Source organism: Lactuca virosa, chromosome 8 (assembly GCF_052849685.1).
Source record: "Lactuca virosa cultivar CGN04683 chromosome 8, Lactuca_virosa_CGN04683_v6, whole genome shotgun sequence".
NCBI lineage: Eukaryota > Viridiplantae > Streptophyta > Magnoliopsida > Asterales > Asteraceae > Lactuca > Lactuca virosa.
Genome location: NC_136433.1, coordinates 265,011,489 through 265,030,859, shown reverse-complemented (window position 1 = coordinate 265,030,859; position 19,371 = coordinate 265,011,489). Strand labels below are relative to the sequence as shown.

Genomic DNA, 19,371 nt, shown 5'->3' with positions numbered 1-19,371 from the left:
GTTTGTCCACCTTGTTCTGTTTGTTACACATGATGAGATTATATCCTTATGAGTTTTTGGCACACAAACACCTACAAACACTCCACTGAGTTTGTTCTTCACACACTGACACCAGCAACGCCTGCTTTTTCTGTATGCAGTGTAAAAAATTTTGAATTTTTTTTTTCTATTATTTTACCACTACTTAAAAGAAATGTGCAACTACATAAAAGAAAAATATGCCACGCCTGGTAGGAGATTCTGTCGTACGATGCTAGGTAAAATGTTAACAACCACAACCACACTTACTAACTCAAGGGCTTGCAACACCCTAGTGCAATGTTGACCTTTCTAGAATGCCAACACACATCATAAAGTTGGATATGTATGCATCGTCAAAGTGTTAGGTCCACACTAATCTTCTCCCATATCTACTCATATGAATGAATGCAACATATACATAGTTTATAATGATTACACATTCACAATTTGTTGCATAGATCATGTGCATGTTGTATTAACTCATGAGGTTATGAGTGAAGTGACAAATTATGGTCAGGACACTTGGATGGAGCATTGATATTCGAGCTTATGAGTAAACGAGAAGTGGGATTATGTTTGCATTTCATAACTTATTCTAGACACTTGGTTCTTGCTAAAACTTGTGTGGTACAGGTGTTTGTTGTTCACATTTTACCTAGTCTGAAGAGTTATTGAGCATGTGTTTGCTATGTATGTTGTGTGTTAGCTTATACACGTGATCTGTTACCACCATGTTACGAGAAACGAGGAAAGGGGCTTTGATGAGTTGACTTGGAATGTCGGCATATGAGTGTATCATGTATTGCATTGTTTTTATACAATGTTTATCTTATGTTTGATTATAATTTCAATGTATGAGTTTATACACATGCTTTCTTAAAAAAAATGTTTAGCAGTTCTCTAAAGTTACCGAAAGTGATTGAAAGTATTTGAAAATGATTTGCAAGAGTCTGAAAGTGCTTTGAAAGAGTTTTAAACAACACACGAGTTTTCACGAGAAACATATCTGTCCTACGAAGATTATAGTAATTTCAAGCTAGAAATAATAATGTAATGGAATTCATCTAATCCAAGATTAGTCATTTCACCGAGAACAACAAAGAGGTCAGATTTGTTACAAATAAAACAAATCTACAAATAAGAATATTTAGACCCTAAAACTAACTAGATGACAATTGAATTTACATGTTATACATAAAAATAAACTAATTTACCTCGAACACTATTTTTTTCCCTCGTCTTCTTCAATATGTAGGCCCCGTTTGTTATGTAGGACATAACAAAACAAATGCCTTTGTAGTATAGTTGGCATTCACCAAATTGAAAGTAAGTTTGATGTCGATTGTACATAAAATGCAATTTTTTTCACACACAAAAAACATGGAACAAGATGTGAGTGAGTGACTCGATTTCGATCTCTCGTTTGTGTAAAAGACATAAATGCCCTCATCCTCGTCATCATAAATAACCATAGAAAGCTTGTTCATTCTCATGTCTTGCCTTGTGTAACAAAATGTAACCATAAAGATGCCATTTTTCATCATTTCCATAATTTTATCAACTCGTATAATCTTCATAACTTCTTAATGAAGTAGAAGCAAGCCTTTTCGCGTTATATGTTGTCTGGATCAATGATGTTAAAATAAACATTTAATTAAGTAATAACACTTGCAATACATAATTATAAAATGAACGACGATGTAAACAACTTAGGGCTCAATAGTCAATAGGAAAGCCTCATTTCCTTGACTTTCTTTATTAATTCATTCTTTCTGTAAAAAAAAAAAAAAAAAAAAAAAACTCATATATAACAAAAAACACTCATATATAGCTTACCAGATTTTAGTCCTATTAAGCTCATTAAGGAGACATGTCATCATCATCATCATCCGAACTCGAAGAATCCATCTTTTTATCTTTCATAGCCGGAAACAATTTATCCCGAACACTAGACCACGACAGTTGTCGACTCTGTGGGCCCGGGGGTACCCTTTTTCCCAAGGGGATATTTTTCTTTTTACTATTCTTCTCATTATTTTTCTTAATCTCAATACACACTATATCCAACAATTTCAAAAAATCCCTAACAATAACAAACAATCTCAACCCTTCATCTTTCGCCGAGTTCCCATGGAAAAAATCCCCCGTGCTCTTAACCATCATCATTATCCTCTTCTCCTCTTCTAACATCCACACGATCTCACTTTCCGCATGCTCCATAAAACCATTAAAAGTCTCACAAAACTCAATAGCACCTTCCGTTTTACTCAACTCATCATCGATCAAATCTCTTGTTTTCTTCAACATGTTTTCTAATTTTAAAACCGTTGATGTAATGTGATCACCATCAATTATTGCTGCTTTTTTCACATCCGAAAGTTCATTACTTAATTTAGAAACAACCTCGAGACCGAGTTTTCGATAATATTCATCGCTTTGATCATTTGTTTTAATGTTTGATGAACGCGCGGATTTTATTCCTTCTGATTGGATGATTTCTTGAACTACAAATGTTAATAATGTGGTTTTTCCATCTGTGCCCTTGACATCCGAAAGTTTTAAAAGGGAATCAAGTTTAATTGCTTGGGCCCCACCACGATATGTCCCAACATTCATACGGTTACCCGTTTTTAAAACAGCTTCAAGAAGTTTTAGGAAGAGCCTACTGTTTTTTAGCTTTGTGCAAGCTACCTGTATGCCAAAAGGGTAAAATAGTAATTTTCTATTTTGACACCAAGGGCGTATAAGTAATTTTGCTCTACATTGACACTAAGTTTTGTTGCAGCTAGAATGAACCTGACTATTCTAAACCGATATGAAAAAGTAGGTTGGTGAAAAGACTACGAAAGGGTAAAATAGTCATTTTGCTTTTAAATCTAAAATAAATTGGTACCTCTAAAGTGAGAAACGCAGTTTTAAGTGGAGAAGATTCTTCATGAAGAGAACTCATAAACAACAAAGCTTCAAGACGTTTATACACAAAAGGGACTTCAACCAAAATTTTAAGGAATCGATCAGCTGGAGTAATAAGTGCCAGGTCACCTTGATATAATCGAAGCTTTAGCTCTTCTTCTTGTGTTGGTGGCATTTTTATTAAACTTGTAATTAACTCTACACGAAGCATGCTACCTAATAATAATTCATTCACATATAAAAAAAAATCAGTTTGTTGCGTAAATTGTGAAAAAAGGTAGAATGTTTATTTAATTTTTAGTAAATTGTAAAAGTGAAAATTCACCTTCTGTGACAGCTTTACAGACATTTTCTATTGTCGCGCTTAATGCTTTTAGAACAATCGACAAATTCTGTGCTTTTTTGGGATCGATAATTTGGATCAATTTTGGTTGAGTTGATGCGGATTTTACACTTTCGCCCTTGTTTTGGTTTGTAGAAGAATAACCAAACAGACTTTCCATCATCTCTTCGTTGAATCTGTCCATTTAAGAAACTTCTTTATTTTTATGTAATGAGTCAAAACTTTGATTTTGACTTTTGATTTTGACCTTGACAGTAAACCGTGAAACAAAATTTGTCCCACCCAACATGGATGTATAAAAAGACATAAATGCCCTTCTCATCTTACAAGAATTACACTTTTTTGTTCTGTCCAGAAAGATGGGACATGAGACAGACACTTGCTCTTGACCTGGTATATGGAAAAGACATAAATGCCCTTGTCATCTTTTGTATGCAAAAGACATAAATATCCTTATTAAGACCACAAATTGCATTTTTTTGTCATGTCCAAAGAGGTGGAACAGATACTTGCTCTTGATCTCTTGTGTTAAGAAAAGACAGAAATGCCCTTGTCATCTAGAATGGGACAGAAATTGCAACTTCATGTGCAAAAGGACGGAAATGCCCTCAAATGAGTTTAGAAACTCACTGGAATGATCCTGCATTAAGTTCACGCCAAACCATGGATCGATTAGGAGCATAATTCACTTTGTCCCAGAAAAACGGCTTCAACTTTGTTTTGTTACCACTTGAATTTCCAGAACTACCCTTTTCATCTCCAGAAGCGAGATGCCCTCTTTTAGGCAGAGGTGGGCCAGGTGGCTTTTTCATAGCACCTGGTTTTGGTGGAGCAGGCGGGAGGGGACCATTTCGGGGTGGCGGTGGCGGTGGTGCTTTAGGAGCCGGAGGCATTGGCGGTGGAGGTGCTGGCGGCGGCAGTGGCGGTGGAGCTGCTGGTAGTGGTGGTGGAGGAGCGCTTCTTCCTGGTGGAAGTGGTAATTTTCCAAGTTCTGGTGTTTGAGAAGAAACATTTGTCGATAAATTGTTGGTGCTAAAAGAATTAATTAAATCTTTATTTCCTACAACAGCCTGTGGTGCTTGTGAAGAACCTGAAAAAAAGAAATCGAGTTTTTTAAACATGATTTATCAAGATTCAAAGACAAAATTTTATACCTGAAATGCCCTCGGGGGATATATTGACAACGGGTTTCGGTTTTTTGTCCTGTTGTGCACATTGAGATCTAGCTCTTGGTTGAATGCCACCTAGGCAACAAAAAACCATTAAAACAAAAAGAGCAAGTGTCGCTATAGCAGTTGAAACAATAATCCCGAGTAGCAACACATGATCCGGAGGCTTGTTTTTGGGTACTGAGTCAACTCGGATTACATGTTTGACCAGAGATTCATGTTTGACCGGAGATAATAACTCTTTTCGAGCATTATGCATAAGTGTTTTTCTTGATGGCGTATCAATATCATCATGTTTTGAGTTGAATTTGTTGATAGTTTTGGTGATTTCTCCAACTCCAAGCTCTTTCCTACAATATATCCGCACTTGCTCTGCCTGGATGAAAGAAATTTCCATTAGCTTATCAACTAATTCATGAAAAGGAAAATGAGGAAAGAAAGCATACGGTGTTTTCATCTAGATTTTGAGAACTCCAATGGCCACCATTACAGGAAGCTGTCTCCGAAGCTCTGTGATTTCCTTCAGAAAACTCGAAAATGGAAAGAATAGCGAGAAGTATACCAAAATGGACCCTTATAGCGCCCATCGGTTTCTTAATCTATCTTTTCATTCCACGATACTCCTTTCTCCATTTCATCCAATGTTGTGTGCATAAAATCACACCAACATTGGCACATAACCTCGGAATTAAACAAGAACGCCTTTGTAGCCTCACGAAAATCAAACAACATTCAGATTGGTTTCAAATCACCAACCGAATAAACCCTAATTCGACGAATTCGGATCTATTTGGCACCCGATTTGTGATTTTTAGTTCCGATCAAAACCCAACATTCAAAAAAAAAAAAAAACGAACTCACAGAATCCCGGATGTATTTAGGGATTTTGGAATGCGATATCGCGAAAAACTAAGAAATAATTAATCTTCGCTACGATTAGGGAGACATTGATCTGGCAGCCCTAATGTTAAATCAAAAACAAACTTCTGTACCGAGTAATTGAATTGATTCAAAAGAACAAACACATGATTGATCTCAAACAGTTGAATGCTGAAGCTGAGCTGCTAAAATATGAATCAGATGTTAGAAACAGAAAATCCGGAAACCCTTATTTGCTTGAAGATTTGGTGAAGATATTCGGAGAGAATTAATTCATTGGGTGGTTTGCAAATTTCGATTGTGTCTTTTGGTGAAGATGAATATTGAATTCCGGTTTAACTGCAATAGTCGGAGACCGGTAAATTTCAGACAAAATTGAAAGAATGGTCGTATGGTATGAATTTTTTCTGTTTAGTCTGAACCTCGATTTTTTTAGTTGCATGGTCATTTTGAGTTAGTTTCGTTGCAGATTTGGTCCCTCAGTAATTTGAAATGACTAACATACCCTCCTAATTTTCTTTTTTATGTTTTTTATATAAATTAATGTTTTATTAAATTAAAATATAGGCTCTCTCTCTCACATACACACACATCAAGGACATAAAAATAACCCAACAACCTATATCATCTTTTTCCTCAAAATCTGGTCTGATTATCACACCAACATCCTCTATTCTCTATTTCTACCTTAAGCTTTGACTCCAATTCTTCATGTGGGTACATTAGAAAAATATATCTTCTTCAGCGTAGCTGCACCTGTAGACCTCTCTAACCCCTCAAACGGTCCATACCCACCTTCTTTAACCACAGTTTCGATTTCAATTGTCTTGCATTAACATCATAAACATAAAGATTATTCTAGAAATCGTCACAACCTGTAGACCTACCATCGTCAAATCCCTTTCCCCCGATAAAGACTACAAGGAGCCACCATCGGAGCCATTGTTCGAGTCAGACGAGTTGGCGTCATGGTCGTTTTACAGAATTGGTATCCAGAGTTCATCACAACCTTCTTGTTCCTCTACATTTTGGTATTAACTATAATGAGCGTGATCAAATCTCAAAGAGAGGGGCATATCAATCTAGTTGTGGCATTCATATTTTTATTTGCAACAAAACAATCGTTAACTAGGGAAATGTTCTACATGGTGATGCAATTTCTTGGAGCGATCGGTGTTGTCGGATTTGTGAAGGGATTTCATGAGCATTGAATCGAGCACCTGGTAGGCAGTATCTGAAAACGGATTTTACCATGTTCTAACACCAAATAACACCAAATATCACCTTTATGGTTTCAGTCTCGGTGGGGAAACCTAAAGTAATGGAGACGACGAGTTCTCTGGCAATGATACATGAGGTAGCACCGGGTATCACTATGTAGGTGTATGTGGTTGTCTCTAGTGGTTTTAATGGAGATGAGAGAAAGTCCAGATCATGTCTCCAGTGGATAATATGTATTTGTTGTTGGATTAGGGGTCTAAGCTCATAACTATAATTGGTATATACTTGAATTGATAGTAACACAGTCCTTTTGGGTTGCCCTCAAACCTAGCAATTGGACCGGATGACTATTAGAGAGAGAGAGAGATTAATTTATTATGTGATTAATAAATTAAAATAAATAGTTTATTAATATATTATGAGAATAATATATTAATTATAAATAGCATTATTTAATTAATAATTAATCAGAAATTAATTGGAATTAATTTTGGGATTAATAGAAGTAATTAAAAGTGCAGGGTCTACAATGCAATTGTGTAACACTCGGTTTCGGATTTACTTCGTTGCTTGGGGCTACGGTCCAGTCATTAGTTGTCGCAAGGCTTATGGCTTCGGGGAAGGAAGTATTTGGCCCATTTCGGATGTGGGTGTCTTGGTATAAGTGATCAAAGTATTCGATGGTGTCTTCGGAAGCCAAGGGTATAATGATAATTTGATATCTCGGTCTTCTATGAATTTAGGGTGTCGTTCGGGAAGTTTTAAGGCTTGGGTATGTTGTTAGGAGCGTAGGGCTTCTCTCCACCTTTTCGTGGATATAAGGTTCGTTGGAAACGAACCTAGGATGAGGGAGTTATGGTATTTTGAAGTTATTATAAATTATGGGCCCTAATGGAAATAATTGGCGAGGCAGTCCCATGCATGCAAGGTGGCATGCGTGTGAGTACGCCCAGCGTAGTTCTGGATAAGTGAAACACGGGTTGGGAGACGTATTGCGATTTCTTGTGGATTCGATTATGGTGGGAAATTGATCAACCAATGTTGGTTAAATTCTCGAGTTTTTTTTTTCTTTTCATGTTTTCGTCTCAGTTTCTTGGGAACCAGTTGAATTGGTGAATCAATTTTGATGTTACGATCATATCTTTTTCCTCCTTACAATCTTTGAGCATTCATATGATTGAATCCTAGTTTATTGTGAGCAATTTGATGTCTTGTTATCAATTTCAAGTATGAACTCTCCCAAGAATGATATGCTTCATGTTCTTGAAATACTCCACGTTTTTAAGAACATTGTATTCATTGGTGATTGATAAAACTCATGTTATTGCTACACTGATTCAAGAGGGTAATTTCTTTGTAAAAGACCATGTTTTGAGCAATCCAAAAGGTCTTCAAAACATACCCTAAAATGTCCTATTGTGAGGCTTAATGATGGAGAAAACTCAAGCCCTAGTGGTGTTTTCTCTTTTAGCAAAGTACTTTGTTTTCCCATATAAACAATGTATTTTAAATCATGAATTGAGGTTGGAATAGTTATTTTAACTTCTAATAACTCAATTTCCATCTTATTAGTTGATTTTGGTTATGGCTTAATGGGTTAAGTTGTCAATTAACTCTTAAAATGCATTGCTAAGAAATTCTGAAAAAAATTACCAATATGTCCTAGTTCTGAAAAAAATGTAGAAAAATCATCAGAAGTCAGATTGATAATCCGTAAACTCTCAAAGTTTTCATTTTGAGTCTAGTTTGTCCATGATTTTTACTAGGATCTGATATTGTTCCTAACCATAGTGAAAATCGTGTTTTTCACTGACTGGTCAGAATTTAGCTGCACGGACATGTTGTCTTGTAAATTCATAGAAAATTGTAGAAAAATCGGTTGGACCTGTGCGAATATTACTTTTAAAACTAAAAGTATGAACTACCTTAATATATAATAAAGTTGAAATTTTTACAGGTTTAAGTGGTGCTAAAGTGGCCTTGAACAGACTGTTGTTCCAGGTCAAAATATGAGAATTTGACGTACTAACCAATTTGCATGTTTGGTAGTAAATTGCCATAATTTGTTCATGTAAACTTCTAGTAATACATATATTTGTGTTTAACTAGGGTAAGGTTTAATACCTTAGGTTCTACAAGATTTGAAGTGTGGAAAGGGTGCTTATTCGACAAGGTGAGTCAATCTTTGTGGTTATTTAAAGTACTTGTTAGAGATTTCATATCTTAGAGGGATTGGAATGAACCTAAGTTGTTTAGGTTGCATGTACCCCAAGTGTGAATGTTATTCTTATTTAAATGATGTTACCTTCATGCTATACTTTTTGGTTTCTATTTTGATGTGAGGGTGTGATAGGTCCATGATAGAAAGAGAGTTTTGTGTTGATTGTGTGTGAATATATGCATGTAATAATTTGTTGGTAATATTTGTCTATGTTGGTTAGGAAAATGCATGCTAGTGATATAATATGCCTTAATGATGAAATTATGATATGTGCATGGTTATATAAAGATGTGAAATGCCTTTACTCGATGTCTTGTTGCATGTTTACATATTGTGAAACAGGGAAGTAATATGCCAATTAATATTAATAGAAATTAAGCATGATTACTTAGGGAGGTTAGTAGTGTAATCCTTATGTGATTAATTAATAACATATTAATTAAAAAGGGGAATATACTTAGTGGGGCATAAAGGGTAGCAACCTAGACTTAGGTGTGTACCCTATCTGGATACTTGTGAGGGCCTTAGGGGTTGGAAGATACCTAAAAGGAAAGAGCTTAAGCAACTAGTGACGCCAAATGTTTTTTCTAGACCACCACTCGGGACATGGTTCATGGACACTAAGGTGTTCAAGGACTGGAGTGATATTGGCATAGTGATGACGCTGGATCAAATATCACGTTTGGGTAGGAGGTTCTAGTGATGGGAACAATGACAAGTACCACTCTCGAACGACAACGTGCATACATGTATGTGCAACGTCGGAGTAGAGAACGTAACGAATCGAGAGCAATGTTACGAGTGTGAGTCGCGCCTCACTTAGTGTATTGGGTCGAGCCGGTCACGTTAGTAGTGAATGAGGTTTTTACCTCTTGGGTTAGTGATGGACCCAGGGTTAGTGATGAACCTAATGGGGTAGGGTTGGGCTGGTCACTTAGTAGTGAACGAGTTATTTCTTCAGGTTAGTAATGGACCTACGTGTGGGGTGTCTACCTTACGGGTTAGTAATGGACCCATGTGTAGGGAATCTTCCTTGTAGGTTAGTGATGGACCCAGGGCTAGGAATAATAATTAATTATCTAATACTAAAAGATAAATAATAACGGTAGACCCTAATGATACTCTAGTGAGAAATATGCGATGTAAATGATGTGTGTGATGTATGTGATGATATGCTATGTGTGTGTGTTTTCCTAACATTGTACTTATGGTTGACTCACTAAGCATTTGCTGACACTTGTTTCTTTTCTTGTTGTTGTCTTGCATTGGTACAGGTAGCGTAGTTTGTCGGCTTGGTGAGGATGGGGAATTTGGGTAGTTACATTCCAGTTTATGACTTAGTATTGATATCGTTTGTACATGTCGTGGAGTTTTCTTAGCACTTGTTTTTGAGAACTTATTTTGATTTGGTTTATGAACTATATTTTGATGAATGATGTTTTTAAAAATAAACTTAACATTGGTGATGTTTCCTTTAAACTTTAAATAAGACGTCTGCTAACGTATTCTGTTAAGTAAATGTTTTTTTTTTAATTTGGGTGAAAAATCACGATGTTACACGTTGGCCCACTTCTCCCCAACAAATCGGGGTCTGTACTTCCAACCATACATCTCAAATGAAGGCATACCAATACTCGAGTGATAGTTGTTATTGTAGGAGAACTCTGCTAATGGAAGATATGAATCTCAACTCCTACCAAAGTCAATAACACAAGCCTACAACATATCCTCTAAAGTTTGAATCGTCCTCTCACTCTGACCATTCATCTTAGGATGATACGTCGTGCTGAAATATAACCGAATACCCAAACCCCCATGAAATCTATTCCAAAACCGGGAAGGAAACTTGTTGTTTATGTACGAAATCACTGAAACTGGAGCACCACGACAGATAATCACATCTCTGACATATGTCAGCTAGTTTCTCAGACGAGAAACTCTCTTGCATTGCTATAAAGTGAGCACTATTGATCAACCTATCCATAATAACCCAAATGACATCCATATTCTTTAGTAACTTAGTGATTAGATTCATAGTAATCTTGCCATAAGGCTTCTGATGCTCAACCTTGATTTTCCAACAAGTCAAACATTTCTCAACATACAATTATAAAATAATAAAATATGCACCCTTTAATATATATTTGTGAGTAACATTCTTACATCTCATACAGAAAAGATAAAGAGCAAAAAATAATATACCTTTTTTTCTCAAATTCGGTCAGGTCCCAACCAAAATTATTAAAAGACTAGCTTGGTCTAAATGTCATATAAAAACCCCGTTAGACTGTTAAACACCGATGTTTTTTCCTTACCAGGAAAAATATGTAGATCCATCCTTCAATGAAAGCATTTCTTGGGTTCGAGAAAGCATACACTAAACAGTTACCAAATAAGAAAGTTGAATGTTGATTACACTGTATGCGATTATATCAATTAGTTGTATTAGGAACTTTCCAAGTCTCTTCTATCACAATTCATACATATAAAGTACATGAATTTCTTCCACGATGATGAATCTATATTTTGTAAATCCTCTTATGGAATATCAATTAAACTTTCACCATAACATTAAATTAGTTTTTCTTTTTCTAAACATAGATAAAGATATGATAAGCGAGCATTGTTTAGTAAAAAAGCCTTTGTTGGGATGTCGTAAGTAACGATTTACACCCATGCACATATTAATCGTAAAATATGCAATTTATAATTTTTCTATTTATGTGAATAAGAGCTCCAATGTTTTTGAAGTTTTATATAATAATATTTTCCCGTAAAACAAATATAAAGTATTCACCAATATGTAAGTAGAGACTATATAAGAAAACAATGTTAGCATTGCACCGAATTGTATGTAACTGAATTGTATGTAACTGCAAAAGTTGATGCATCAATGTCATTTCACCTCGTGTGGATGGTCTAAAGAGGATGATACAAATAATTATATCCGATTACGCGTAAACATAGTCATGTGCACAAGACTTTCAACTACTTGGACTAAATTGCAAGGTTGTAAAAATCGTTCGACGGTAGCTGGACGGTCGACAGACGATAAACGATTAAATGGACTAGATGGGGATTAATCAGAGATTAATTGGGGACCCTAAATTATTAATAAAACTATTTAAAAAATTAATATTCCCTAAAAAAACTAAGTATTCGAAAATTTAAAATTATAAAAATTTGAAATTTTGAAAATTTTAGTATAATATTTTAAAAGTTGAAAACTTAAATATTTTAAAATTAAAATTTTTAGTGTAATATTTGAAAATTAAAAATTTTGAATTTTTTTAAAATTTCCCGCTGGTGACCGCCGAGGACTGCCAATCTCGACTTTGGCCGATTTTGACAAATTTCCGCCAAACACCCTAATCGTAATCGGTTGAAGGCCGCTAAACAATTAATCGCCGATTAATCGGCCGCCAAGGCCGATTTCTGCAACACTGCTAAATTGTATGAAATAGATTAGTTTAGGGCTGTTAATGAAACAAAAATAGTATTTGGACCATAGTTGCATGTTAGGTCTAAGTTCAGGGACATTTTAGTAATTTTTTATGAACTGTATTTTCTGAATCTGCAACATTAGCCTTTTGAGTTTTGTCTCTTATGCTAAGGCGGGCATAGCTTCAAAGAGATCCAACTTTCTATGGAGAAATCGATCGAATCATAGAAGAATCCGAAGTCTTTTATCGATCCATCAGCTGCATGTATCGATCCCTTTATATGCAAGTTAGATTCCACCAGATGAAACGTTAATATTTGGGGATATGAGGTACGCACTACAACTGTTTGATGAAATGCGCGAGACAACATTATATAGGAATCAGTAGTAATCGTCATTGAAATGAATCATAATATGAATTGTATGGATGAAGTTAATCACTAATTCCGAGAAGATTCTTAGTAAGATCAAGACGCTGAATCTTCTGATTACCAAATCCAAATGCTTGGTGTGTGATAGTTAGGGCTATGCAAATTGCAAACTGAATGATGTATAGTTTGAAAATTACGATCTTAACAAATCGTTTTCAGATGATACTCTAGGATCACGAATTTTATCTTTTTATCCTTTTTACGTTACAAAACATTATAATTTTTTGTTTTTATGTACTTAACACTTGCAAAATCTTGCATTGGAACTTTGTATACACTTTCGATTGATAGTTTTAGAAAAACGGAATCATGTTGAAGAAACCATCAATAAAATCATCAAGCTGACCTCCAACACTCATGTCTGTTTGATCATCAAAAGGGAATGATTCAATCCGTTCAGTTGCTTCTAGAAGTTCTTCAATTGGAATCTTGGGTTTTGATCTCTCCAATGGGACCACAGTTGAATATTTCCGTAGATCTGAACAATACTCCTGTATACATTATTGTAAAAGACGTAAATGCCCTTCCTCATTCTCATCATTAAAAAAAACTCTACAAACATACCTGATCAGCATGGAGTTTCTTCACAAATCTTTTGAATAGATTATAATTCTTCTTTAAAAGCAAATCATCTCCTAATCGAAGAAAAGTCAAGGCTTCCATTTTCAGTTTTGGTGATTCTTTTCTATTGATTCCATTTGGCCTCACACTCAAAAGAATTTGATTGTAAGCTTTATAATCATATCTTTCAAGTGCATTTTCACCTGCCATAATACCTTCCTCTCTTTTCACTGCAGTAAACACCTGTTTTTACACGTTTGAAACATCATAAATTAACCAAGTTCAAATTTTCTGCAAAAACATCTGTCAGATCTATAAATCAGGTACACAACAGCCTGCTAACAGTAGTTTCCTGTTTCCACAAAGAGCCCAATCAACATTGGAACTAAAAACACTCATAGTGATGCTTGTTTCATAGAGGTTCAGATGCAAATTTATATTTAGAATAAATTACAAAAATGGTCCCTGTGCTTTCTGATTTTTAGCATCTTTAGTCCAAAAATTGAAACTTTTTTCAGTTTTGGTCCTTATTTCAAGGTTTATATTGCTTTGGGTTCTTATTTCAAAGTTATCGATATGAAACCTTGGACCAAATGTGATCCTTGTTTCCTAAATTTTCAGATGAAAGTCTATATATAGAATAAGTCACAAAAATGGTCCCTGTGCTTTCCAATTTTTAGCATCTTTAGTCCAAAATTGAAACTTCCTTCATTTTTGGTCCTTATTTCAAAGTTATCAATATGAAACCCTGGACCAAATATGATGCTTGTTTCATAAATTTTTCAGATGAAAGTATATATTTAGAATAAGTTACAAAAATGGTCCCTGTGCTTTCCAATTTTTTGCATCTTTAGTCCAAAATTGAAACTTCCTTCAGTTTTGGTCCTTATTTCAAAGTTATCGATATGAAACCTTGGACCAAATGTGATGCTTGTTTCCTAAGTTTTCAGATGAAAGTTTATACATAGAATAAGTTACAAAAATGGTCCTTGTGCTATCCAATTTTTAGCATCTTTAGTCCAAAATTGAATCTTCCTTCAGTTTTGGTACTTATTTCAAAGTTATCGATATGAAACCTTGGACCAAATATGATGCATGTTTCATAAATTTTTCAGACGAAAGTATATATTTAAAAAAAGTTACAAAAATGGTCCTTATGCTTTTCAATTTTTAGCATCTTCAGTCCAAATAGGAATCGATATGAAATTTTTTACCAAAACCGAAAAATATTTAAACTTTGAACTAAACATGGTAAAAATCAGAAAAGTACAGGGACCATTCTTGTAATTTACTCAAGTTTTTTCAAATTAAACCTGTTGGACAAGTTCTTGAGGTCCACTTTTTGCAGATGTAGGCTGTTCAGAGTCCCTCATCTCCAAACAAGTGAAATTAAAAGCAGCATAATGCCTTGAAAGCATTCTTGCAATAGGGCAATATCCATCTCTATCATTCAGATTATAATATCCAGCTGTTAACTCTGCAGCATGAGTTTCATCTTTATACCACCAATGGATTCCTGATATCTATTTTATCAAAAAAAAATTCACACCATTAATATCTGCACTAGATACTTCCACTTACAAGAAATAAGAATGTATTTTTATTTCTTCATATTACAACATTATACTTTGAAAAGTCAACCTATTTATAAGCAATATACTACAAAACAATTTTCATTGCTATAGTTTGGTAGATATTTTAAAGTTAGACAAAATTTTATAAATGGTTTCCAAAAAGTAGCAGTTTTAGGATATCTTTAGGAAAGGGTTAATCTCAAAAAAGACCTTATATTTTATGTTTTTTTTCCGGATTAAACCTCAGATTTATTTTTTTGCCTGAAAAAGACCTTGTAAATTGACCAAAATACCCCTAGTTTTGTCTAAGTAAATTGACCAAAATACCCCTAGTTTTGTCTTTTCTTTTAACTTACCATTTTAGAAACTACAAGACCAAATATGTAAATTAAAATGAGTTGACATAATTGGGTAAATTTTTTCAACACAAAAGAAATGGAAATTAAGTTTTGGTATGAAATGAATGAAAGTAAAGTACATTGCTATTTCTTGTATTTATATCTTATACTTGTTGTTACCTTGCAAGCTAACTTCACTTTACAACCCATGAAGGCTTTGTTGGCTTCTTCCAAGATCTCATCACCATGGATCAATAACTTGTTGGAATACCAAGTCAAAAAGAACTTCCCTTTTTCACTAAGATAACCTTTTGATCCAAAAAAACCCGTTTCATTTGGTTTATTATTATATTCTCCTGCATCATTTGGAAATTCCCATTCTGGGTGTCCCACTTTTGTTGTAGCCTCTTCAAAATCCGCTTTGAGATATTTGTCATAGCACTGAAAATATTAATAAAATCTCATTTCAATAATTTGTTTTCCTTTTCAAAGTACAAAGCGTTAAATAAGAAAGAAAAAAAGTTGAGGATATAAGGTTCGAATAGAAATAAATCGAAGTAGGATGCTATAATAAACATATAAATGAAAGTACATTGCTATTTCTTGCATTTAACCCAAAATAAATGAGGGGAAATTTGTATAAAGTAAAAAGAAAGTGCATTGCTATTTCTTACCTGAAATTCACCTATACCTGGGAAAGCCCAACCCTGGCTCTGCGGGTAGGAGGGGTACCTGAGCTCTCCTGCAGGGCCAAGCCCAACTTCAATATCGGTAAACAATTCCGCTTCCAAAAAGTCAACCATGTTCTCTTTGAAGCTCTTCATGTAGTCACTATACATCTGTATTTATAAAAAATCCCACCATAATGGATATTTTAAAGTACATTGCTTTATTAAGAAAAAAGTTAAAAGTACAATGTATGAAAATATGATGCTATAATAAACAAATAAATAAAAATCCCTTTATTTTCCCCTTTGTATACAATCATTTATCGAAATATTTGTTATAGCGTAACAAACCTAACCTCAATTGCAGTCCGACCACCAAAGAGCGGTTGATTGTCTACACCAATCGTGAGATACTCCACGTTACGGTTCCCTATTCTGTCAGTATAAAAAATGTCTGGGTCTGTGACGCCTACGTCACGGACCCAATGTGGGATGGGGATGTTGACAACATCCCCAATATTCCCACCACATTGGTGGAATGACATGACCACTTGCATTTTCATTTTACAATCTTGAACAAGTTGAAATAAAGTACGATAAGCTCTCCAATCGTACTCTTTAGGTCCTTTGGATTCAACAATCCCCCACCATACGTCACACATCACCCCATCAACGCCTGCGTCCTTTAACTGCTTTAGCTGCTCCTCGAGATCTTCTTTGTCTTTGAGAACATTATCGTTTGTTATGATTTCCAACTGTTTGTTAATAAAATCAAATTTGTAAAGCGTTAGAACTTAATGCGGAAATCATTATTTCCCTTAGACTCTTACTTTCTCTCTTTTAAATCGTTCTTTCTACATTAAGTACAAAAATCAACTATATATGGTTTCCGGATTAAATTACGTCCCCATTAAGTTAAAAAGAAACACCACAAATTTGTAAAAAGTTAGAATTTAATGGGAAAAACCTCATTTCCTTTACTTTCTGTATTTGTATTAAGGCTATGTTTAATGAGAGCTAGCTTATCAATAAGCTATCACAAACAACTTTTTAAAAAGCTAGTTTATAAGCTACTTTAGCTAGATCACCATACTCTAAATTGCAATAAGCTAAAAAGAATAAAAGGAAACAACACCTTAATCCAGTAAGCTATTTATGAGTGTTTCTTTTTGTCTTAATGCTGAAAGAACAACTTGTTACAAAAAGTCCTAATGTTTTATAAATTTGCTCTCATTTATTTTTTCGTGCAATTGTTTTCTCAAATATTGTTAAAAAATCATTTATCTAAACAAAATAAAATAGGGCCTAAATATTTGTAAATAATTTACCTGAAGCATAACGTAGATTGGCACATAGTTTGCCAGCATCCTATCTTTGTCATTGAGAGGAGTTGATGCCTGTATTTATTTTTTTGCAGAATGTGAGAGATGATTTGTGATTTTTTAGATTTTTATTTGAGAATTTCATTTAAAGGGTTCGTAGCATATATTTTGTTATTTTAATTTTAAGTAAATTATATTTTTGGGCTCTATGTAATTTTTGGTTTTAAGACATGGTGGACAAAAAAACTTTTTGTATTTTTTCGTCCCTATTTTGCTGTTTTTTTGTACCTATTTTTAGTCCATGACTTACACGTTGTATAGAAACGGGGTTCACTCCACCATATAAAGTGACTATTTTGCCCTTGTGTTCTTGAATTTCTTTACGTCTTTCATCTCTTCTTCAATAAACCCAAAATCAAACCAAAACCCCACAATTTGATCTAAAATTCAATACAAAAATCTGAACCGAAAAAGCAAAACAAAATAATAATAAAAGCGTAATTTACTCTTTACCATATAAAAATTGCTATTACACAAGGACCAAAAGCGTAATTTACTCTTTACTTTCTTTTATATGCGTACACACTGATTTTTTGGATCACTTAATCAAGATAGCATTTTATGTTCTCTCTTTCAGCCCTCAATATGCTACCATTTACAAACCAAAATAATAATAAAAAAAATTAAAAACACACAGTATAAAAGTTGCATTTTTTGTCTCATTGACATCAGTCACAATCAAAATACACAATATAAAAATAGTTTTACCTTGAAAGAAACTTCTGTTGCCAAAGCATGAGGAGTTTTGATGGATTTTTGACAACTGAATCCTTGGTTTTCCCAAACTCTGTACATATTTTTCTCCAAAAACTGAATCCGAGGTAACTTCCATTGGCGGCATCTCGCCGGAAAACCACCGAGTTTTGGACACACTACGCTTGCCATTGTGACACGATATAAACATTTATCGAATTCAAATGGAGATTTATAGGGAAATTTTCTAGAAAATAATGTTTGGTTAATTTTGATTTTTATGTTATGTGGCTGTGGGAATTTGTTACAAAAAAAAATAAAAATCCAGAAATTGATGGTTGAAAGATGGTACTTCTACTTCCTTTACTTTTTGCATGCATACAAACATTTGAATGCTGTCTTTGTCTATCTTTTTTGTTTGGGTCTCTTTTGGAATTTCATTAATTGTTTTACTGTTGTATTTATTTTTTCAATTAATTTTTGTCGACTTAGAGAAGCTCAATGCCTTTTGTCTATTTCCTTAGATTCTTTTTAATAAAAATCAATGTGATTAAAAAAAAAACAAATTATATTATTAAAATAATAACATATTTATATAAATAAAACGAATTAGGAAGTTGTAGGCATTTTAAAAGCAGACTTTCGGCTCGTGTGGTCCGTTCGACCCAATTGACTTGTTTCCTTAAAGAAAATCAAAATGAAATGATTAACGGTGAACTATTCACTCAATTTTTTTTTCTTTTATATGTTATATCTTATGTTTTTATTGATTTGTAGTTTGGAGATCAAATATTATCTCAATAAAATTAATAAAAAATACTAAAGTTTGTAGAAAAAATTTCTTTTTAAATAGAGTATAATATCAATATATTTCATATTTCATGTTAATTCTTTATTTATAATAAATAGTTGGTTTGGGTTGGATTTCTAATGTGTTGAAAATTTTGTTAGATTTGATTGTATAGGTTGAAGAATGAGAAATTATTTTTTTAATAGAAAATTTGGTTTGGGTTGGGTTGTTAATAAGGATAGTATTATAATTATTTTTCTTTATCATTTTACCAGTTTGACCTAAATAATTTTTTAGGATTTTTATTTATTTATTTATTTCTTTTAATGTATTATTGACAGTTTTATAAATGGTTCTTATGGTTTTAAAAAGTTGCACTTTCAGGATATCTTTAAAAAATGTTACGATGATTGTTCTTATGGTTTCAAAACCTTGCATCGTCAGTCATTTTAACTAAGGGGTTGTTTCTTTTTTATATATATTAAGATATCTGAATGGATACAGTTAAAGTTTTTTCTCTTTTTTTTTGGAAATTAGAAAACCATCTAAACAAAGTAAATGTCCATTATACCTTTATATAGAGTATATATATGTTTTTAACAAATGACTAGCAATAAAAAAATTGTTATATATATATATATATATATATATATATATATATATATACACACACACACACACACACACATACACACACACATGGCTAGGTTTAAATGTGGAAGAAC

General features: G+C 33.7%; 2 protein-coding genes across 3 annotated transcripts; both read right to left on the bottom strand.

Moving 5' to 3' along the window:
* Positions 1-1,114: 1,114 nt before the first annotated feature.
* Positions 1,115-5,682, bottom strand: LOC145134582 (formin-like protein 3). Of its 2 annotated transcripts, none has more exons than XM_079069421.1 (7): positions 4,893-5,682; positions 4,432-4,822; positions 3,908-4,367; positions 3,260-3,453; positions 2,915-3,150; positions 1,858-2,712; positions 1,115-1,644 (listed from the first exon to the last, which is right to left on the bottom strand). In XM_079069421.1, exons 1-6 carry the CDS (start codon positions 5,031-5,033, stop codon positions 1,882-1,884), a joined length of 2,253 nt encoding a protein of 750 aa, XP_078925547.1. In that variant the 5' UTR covers positions 5,034-5,682; the 3' UTR covers positions 1,115-1,644; positions 1,858-1,881. The 2 variants fall into 2 exon arrangements, with proteins under 2 accessions (XP_078925547.1, XP_078925548.1); XM_079069422.1 differs by having other exon boundaries at positions 4,432-4,818; positions 4,893-4,987.
* Positions 5,683-12,755: 7,073 nt separating this feature from the next.
* Positions 12,756-18,103, bottom strand: BAM5 (beta-amylase 5). Its single transcript, XM_079069423.1, has 8 exons — positions 17,872-18,103; positions 17,110-17,178; positions 16,138-16,536; positions 15,788-15,952; positions 15,294-15,554; positions 14,515-14,724; positions 13,205-13,444; positions 12,756-13,131 (listed from the first exon to the last, which is right to left on the bottom strand). Exons 1-8 carry the CDS (start codon positions 18,046-18,048, stop codon positions 12,934-12,936), a joined length of 1,719 nt encoding a protein of 572 aa, XP_078925549.1. The 5' UTR covers positions 18,049-18,103; the 3' UTR covers positions 12,756-12,933.
* Positions 18,104-19,371: the final 1,268 nt, after the last annotated feature.

What these genes read in the sequence shown, in the direction of transcription:
- LOC145134582 (XM_079069421.1), bottom strand. Translation starts at nt 5,033, where the DNA reads ATGGGCGCTATAAGGGTCCATTTTGGTATACTTCTCGCTATTCTTTCC. An exon ending in ATCCCCCGAGGGCATTTCAG is followed by an intron (nt 4,368 to 4,431) that starts GTATAAAATTTT and finishes TCTTTTTTTCAG; the next exon opens with GTTCTTCACAAGCACCACAG. An exon ending in CTTAATGCAGGATCATTCCA is followed by an intron (nt 3,454 to 3,907) that starts GTGAGTTTCTAA and finishes TTAAATGGACAG; the next exon opens with ATTCAACGAAGAGATGATGG.
- BAM5 (XM_079069423.1), bottom strand. Translation starts at nt 18,048, where the DNA reads ATGGCAAGCGTAGTGTGTCCAAAACTCGGTGGTTTTCCGGCGAGATGC. An exon ending in AAGTGAAGTTAGCTTGCAAG is followed by an intron (nt 14,725 to 15,293) that starts GTAACAACAAGT and finishes TTGATAAAATAG; the next exon opens with ATATCAGGAATCCATTGGTG. An exon ending in AGAAACTCCATGCTGATCAG is followed by an intron (nt 13,132 to 13,204) that starts GTATGTTTGTAG and finishes TAATGTATACAG; the next exon opens with GAGTATTGTTCAGATCTACG.